This window comes from Sinocyclocheilus grahami, unplaced genomic scaffold (assembly GCF_001515645.1).
Source record: "Sinocyclocheilus grahami isolate Dianchi unplaced genomic scaffold, SAMN03320097.WGS_v1.1 scaffold986.1, whole genome shotgun sequence".
NCBI classification, from domain to species: Eukaryota; Metazoa; Chordata; class Actinopteri; order Cypriniformes; family Cyprinidae; genus Sinocyclocheilus; species Sinocyclocheilus grahami.
Genome location: NW_015506165.1, coordinates 16,487 through 22,507, shown reverse-complemented (window position 1 = coordinate 22,507; position 6,021 = coordinate 16,487). Strand labels below are relative to the sequence as shown.

Below are 6,021 nucleotides of genomic sequence, written 5' to 3'. Positions count from 1 at the left end.
TGCTCACACACAACACACACACAAAAGGTAAACTTATATAAAGTGAACCAATAATCCAATATAAAAAATTTTTAGTCAGACACAAAATATTGCAGTATGTCCTATTAGTCTGGATTAGAGGTCTTCTCGGGTCCGAAAATCTGTACCCAACCCAAATCAACCAGAATCGCTTCTTACCCGAACCCAACGTGCACAAATACATTTTTTTTAAAGAAAAACCCGACCCCAGACAGACCCGATGAAATTAGACCAGAGTCCGACAGCATTTAATATCGAACCCGACTGGACCCGAACGTAAACGGCATTGACGTGTGCACAGCCTACAGCCAGTCAGGAAAAATCCCGGTGTCCTGCTGACCGATTTGGCCGCTTCTCCGTTACTTTTTGATTTATTAAACATTTATTCAATTTATTATTAGGCTACTTTATATTAGTGCCTGCCTGATGGATACAAGTTATTTCTGAGCTTGGCTTTCAATTGTGACCAGTGGATTTGAAAAATAAACGTGACAGTTTGATAGAAATGTAATCTATAGCCTAATAATTCATGGATTCGCTAGTGTTAGTGCAACCTGATCTCCGGCGAAAGGCTTCTGCACACAAAAAAGAAAAGCCCTGCATGAACACGCAGCATAATGAAGCGAGTGGATTTTCCTGATGGATTTCATATCTATAAGATGATTTCTGTGTGCAAGGTTACAAACATATGCTCCTTTTCTATGTGCGTTCCTCACTTAACATGAAAGTGAAAGTAGCCTACACATTCGGGATAGTTTAAAAGAGTTCGGGTCTAATCGGGTCCATTTGGGAAAAGCATGTTTATCTTAAATTACCCGAGACCGCTAATACCGAACACGACCGTGGTACGGTACTCGTCGGTACTCGTCGAAGTTTTGGACCCGAATCCGCTCGGGTCTCGGGTTTTTGGATCCAAGTGGACCCGTGAAGACCTCTAGTCTGGATGTTTCCACCTCAGCATGGATTGCTGGTTGAATGAATATCTGTCCAATAAGACGTCATCTGATTTGTGTTGCCAGTAAGTATTGCTATCAGTCCAGAATAGTAACAGCGATTGTACTGCGGTGGTGTCACCACAAATTGTTCTATATTTGGCGGTTGAGTTGGGATGATACCCAAACGCTCCAAACACATGCCAAGATATGCATCTTCTATATATATGGCCTTAATGTGCTTCGATTCCTGCAAAAATTTCTGCGGCAGGTCCAAAGAAATGATGTAACACATGCCTAGAGGATACGGCGGATATGTGTCTCTGGGGAACACGTCATAGGGGAGATAAAACTTGTTGAATGGATTTCGAATGACAGTGCTTCCGTACCACACTAGCCCGGTCATATAGTTGTTTGGTACTGGGTTCAGACTCACAAGCATATTTATTAGATTGTTCATGTTAAGGAGCACGTCAGCATCTACTTTCACAGCAAAGAATGCCTGTTGACAACTACTGTTGAGCCATTCCATCATCATCATGGTTTTAATGGTCAGATTCTTGTAGGAATCCAGGAAGTTGCTCTGGAGAAGGTCTTGGTACTGCTGGCTCTCATTCTGGAGTTTCACCTGCAGCGTTTCTTGATCATTTCCACTATGTAAGCCGATAATAAACAGCACCACCACTACTTTGTCCCCAATGAGCTTTTCTCCACCCCACGTCCTCCTGATGCCACTGCGTGCCTCAGCGTCCCAAGGAGGCACCGGGACAATAATCACCACGAAGGGCTTTTGCTGTTCACATATCTTTGGTTGGTCAATGATAAATTTATATTTTCGGGGGTAGGCCACATGGTACAACCCTGGTTCTTCCTGGACAGTGTCCATTTCTGGTTCTTCTTTTACAGGATCTTTACTTGGTGCTGCTGTGCTTTGTCGTTTTGGAAGAGGGTACCTTTGTGGTTCTTTCTTATCTTGCCCTGTTGTCATATGGGAATAAGAGAGATACAGCAGTAAAGCAGTTCCTGGAACCAGGAGAAAAACCAGGAAACTCTTGTTGCAGGACATCTGTCTTGATGAGGCACAACTGAAAGAGATCAGAAAGAGTCACAGACAAGTAAGTGTCTAGTAAACAAGTTCTTAACAGTATGCTTGTACTGATGTTGGCTTCATGTGTTTTTGAAACACTTTTAAACCATTTTTAGGAAACGTTGGCATTTTTTGACTGAAAAAATGTCATGTAGTGTAACCATCAAGTAAATATTGCAGTATATCCTAATACTTGGAATGTTTCTACCTCAATATGGATTGCTGGTTGAATTAATATCTGTTCAATAGCAAGTCTAGTATAAGGTACTAATCTGCTTTTTTTTTTTGGGGGGGGGGGGGGGTAAATATGTTTACAAGTCATCCCTTTAGGGGTACTACGCCAGTGATAAGCTGTTGTACCACTAAAGTGTGCGAACAACTGATTAGTGCAAAACCAAGTCAATGTGCATGTAAGACCTGAGCGGACGTTGCCTCCTCTCACGCAGATGCAGAACCTATGTGCTTGCTGTCTGTTGGCTGTAGCCTTTGTGGTGTGTTCAACTTGTTAACCCAGACACGTGTGACCTGAGGTGATAACACAGTTAGCTTCATTGCCACTAGTTCTTTTTATGTCAGTGAAGTAATTTAAGTGAAAGGAAGCTGCTGATGATAATCAGTGGGCTTTTTCGGTACCTGTCCGATCACGGGAATAAAATCTGATTCCACACTAGTCTGATTCAAGCTAGAGTCCAAATGCTCCCAAGTCCATGACAAGACCATAACAACATTTCTGGAGTCTTGAGTACTAAAACTCAAGACACAATCATGATTACAGTGTCAACAAATGTATGTGTCAAACCACATATGCAGTTCACATACAATATCCACAAATACTGAACATAAACACCTCCCTCAAATACATATTAAAGTTAAGTTCACAATATATACCACAAATGAATAAGACATTTTCTAGCTGTAATTTAATGCACAAACATTTTCAATTTTTGAACAATTTTTTTTTATCATTTTGAATTGTAGAAATAGACAGAACAAAGCAAACTGTGCACGTATTTGTGCTTTACAATGAACTGAATCCCTTACGTTCTGGCATTTACGGATACTTTCCCAACCTTATACATAATGACACTCCTGAGCACAACAACACATTTGTAACAACAAAAAGTAAGACTTGTTTTGAACAAATCATATAGCATTCTATTTAAAAGGGTATGGCTCTAAATGAATTAAATAAATCCAAACACCTTTTTTGAAATGCCGGTAATTTCGGACATACCTTTAGCAGCGATAATGAAGCTTGCATTTCCTTCTCTTCAACACATTATAATGACTAATTTACTATTTTACCAGACCTGCCTGTTACACCAGAAAGACCAGTTCCTCTAATGTCTACTGAGAGACGTTATTTTGGGGCGGTTTCCCGGACAGAGATTAAGCCTAGTCCTAGCTATACTCTATTTTGGAGAGTATCACATACGTAAATAACAATAATAATTTACGTTCAGATTAAAGCGTAAATGACTAAAACAGCATATCCATGTACGGTGCTGCTGACACAGAACAGCATTCGTTGTTTACGTATGTGATACTCTCCAAAATGGCGCTATAGGGTGACATGGAGGAGACGAATTGTTGAATAAAGTCGTTATTTTTGTTTTCTTTGTGCACAAAAAGTATTCTCGTAGCTTTGTAAAAATACAGTTGAACCCCTGATGTCACATGGATTATTTTAACGATCTCCTATACGTTTCTGTGCATTGATCGTGGTAATATCATTGCTGTCTATGGGAGGGTCAGAAAGCTCTCAGATTTCATCAAAAATATCTTAATTTGTGTTCCAAAGATGAACGAAGGTCTTACAGGTTTGGAACAACATGAGGGTGAGTAATTAATGGCAGAATTTTCATTTTTGGGTGAACTATTCCTTTAAATGTCATGGATGTGTATTTACGGAGTAATCCAATTTTTTCCAAAGAGGGATCAAAATGACAATTTTCACCCTGAGATTCAGAGCCAAATTACTTTAGAAAGATTGCAGCATCATTATGTTATTTTTACATAGAAATTGGTAGGTCTATTAGTAAAATCTGTTGATTTTAGCAAGCTTTGTGGAATTACATGCCAATGGTGTGTACAGGAAGACCATCTTGACATCTGTCACAAGAAAGGAGCTGACAACATCATTGCTGATGCCCTGTCTAGAGTTCATTCCTTGGACAGTTAATGAGTGTTTTGTAATTTAGTGCTTTAGTTTTATAACCAATGGGTGGTTATAATCTTTGGTGGTGGGGGTGTTACGTCCAGAGCCGTAGGTTCCATTGCTGTGCCTTGTGTTCTCTCTCCCTCCCCGCAGAACCAGTATCCCCACCTGAGGTTAATTAAGAGCTCTGCAGTGATTGAGTGATTGGAGAGGAGAGAGAGTATTTAAACTACAGCTACCCTTAGACCAGCAGTTGGTGGTGGCTGGATGGTGTGCGGCGACTGAGGTTTCGTCCTTAGGAGCCTTAGTTTGGTGATTTGGTGTATCTTTCTCTCAATTGTGTTGAGACTGTCGGAAATAGAGCTTCTGTCCTGTTTCATTGATTACATCTATGACAGAGGCCTTATCTAAAGAGAAGTGAGTGTTAACTTCCATTGTCCATAATAAATATTGAGTTTTTAACTTCTGTCTTTTGTTTTGAGTTTAGTAGGAAGGTCTTATGTTTGTTATTTTGGCTTTGCCCCTCTTCTAAAGTTAATACCCTTTTTGTTATTTCTCTGTTCTTTGTAAATAAAAACTTCTTTTTGCTGCATTTGTTCGTTGGTTGTTTGGGTTATTGTAGCTTTTCTGGGTCTGGAGACGGTGTTTTCTCTGCCGTCTCACCACCAACCATTTATTTTCTGTTGTGGTCTTCCCTAGATTAACTTAGACTGTAACAAAGGTTAAAAAATGGGGGGAAAAGCACTTGTTTGTTTTCCAATTCCCTATATGATTTGATTGAATAGATATGGGGAACTCAATGTGGCTATTATTAACCATTATCCAAATATGGTTAACCAAATTTGGGTCACTTTGCATATAGCTAATATGTATTTATTTAAAGAGGAATGTCTGAAGGATAAATAATGCTGAAACTAGAAATGTACCTTGTTTCTCTATCAAAACAACCGCATAGAACAGACCTGTCTGCCTGTTAAAAATAGTCAAGTTGAGGCATGTGGTTGCTCCCCTTACACATTGTGTTTACATCAACTAAACAAGATTTGCCTCAGCTGGGTTGTTAAAGCATTAGAGTTTCCTCATGTTATAACATGTGAAGCATAGTCATAAACCAATAAGTATCAAGCACTGCTAAATGGCATATTTGGCAGAATCACCGATAGTACCTCAAACTTTGAAACATGTAAGGTATTTCAAAACCAAAAAAATTGTTAACCCATTATAATTCTAAACCCCACTCCTGTGCAATCTTTTGTTTCACATTGCTCATTCCGACCCAGAGTTAACCATTAATCCTGGTTAAACATACTCTGACATGTCACACTATACGTTCCTAAACACTGGATTATTTTTTATTTTTTGGCATAATTGCAATCAAGACTAGATAAGCACAAAGCCACATTTGGTTTTCAACCAATGAAAATGGGTACAATTCAAAAATTTGGACATGAAGCCACATTGAGATCCTGATATCTCTGAGAATTAACTATCTAAAATCTTATCAAGATAGGTTTAATACTTCTTGAGTTACTGGCATGCATACTTATGGAAAAAGAACATTTTGATCGAGGGAAACAATTTTATTTGTTCTACATACATTCTTCTTTTAATACAATAAGTATGTGCTCTATGCTAAGTGGCCCACATTTGATTTTTAACCATTAACAATGAGTAAAATTAAATAATTTGGACATGGAGTCACATTAGGAACCCCATATCTCTGGGATTGACACGTATACAGTAGGGCCTTAAAAATTAAGATTTTAAAATAAAAGTTTAAGAACCAGAATCTTAAAGAATATTAAGATATGCTTAATATGGGGGGG

The 6,021-nt window shown here is 38.8% G+C and overlaps 1 protein-coding gene across 2 annotated transcripts in view; it reads right to left on the bottom strand.

Annotated features, from left to right (window-relative positions):
* Positions 1-444: 444 nt before the first annotated feature.
* LOC107565188 (beta-1,3-galactosyltransferase 1-like) overlaps positions 445-6,021 on the bottom strand; it is a 9,598-nt gene continuing 4,021 nt past the window's right edge. Inside the window, exons 1-2 of one of the 2 annotated variants that reach the window (XM_016250410.1) lie at positions 3,272-3,302; positions 445-2,035 (exon numbers count right to left, since the gene is read on the bottom strand). In XM_016250410.1, the coding sequence (XP_016105896.1) occupies positions 973-2,016 (1,044 nt within the window). In that variant the 5' untranslated portion in view covers positions 2,017-2,035; positions 3,272-3,302 and the 3' untranslated portion in view covers positions 445-972. Of the gene's footprint in view, positions 2,036-3,271; positions 3,303-6,021 lie in introns of those variants that run through there. The other variant, XM_016250409.1, reaches the window with a different exon arrangement.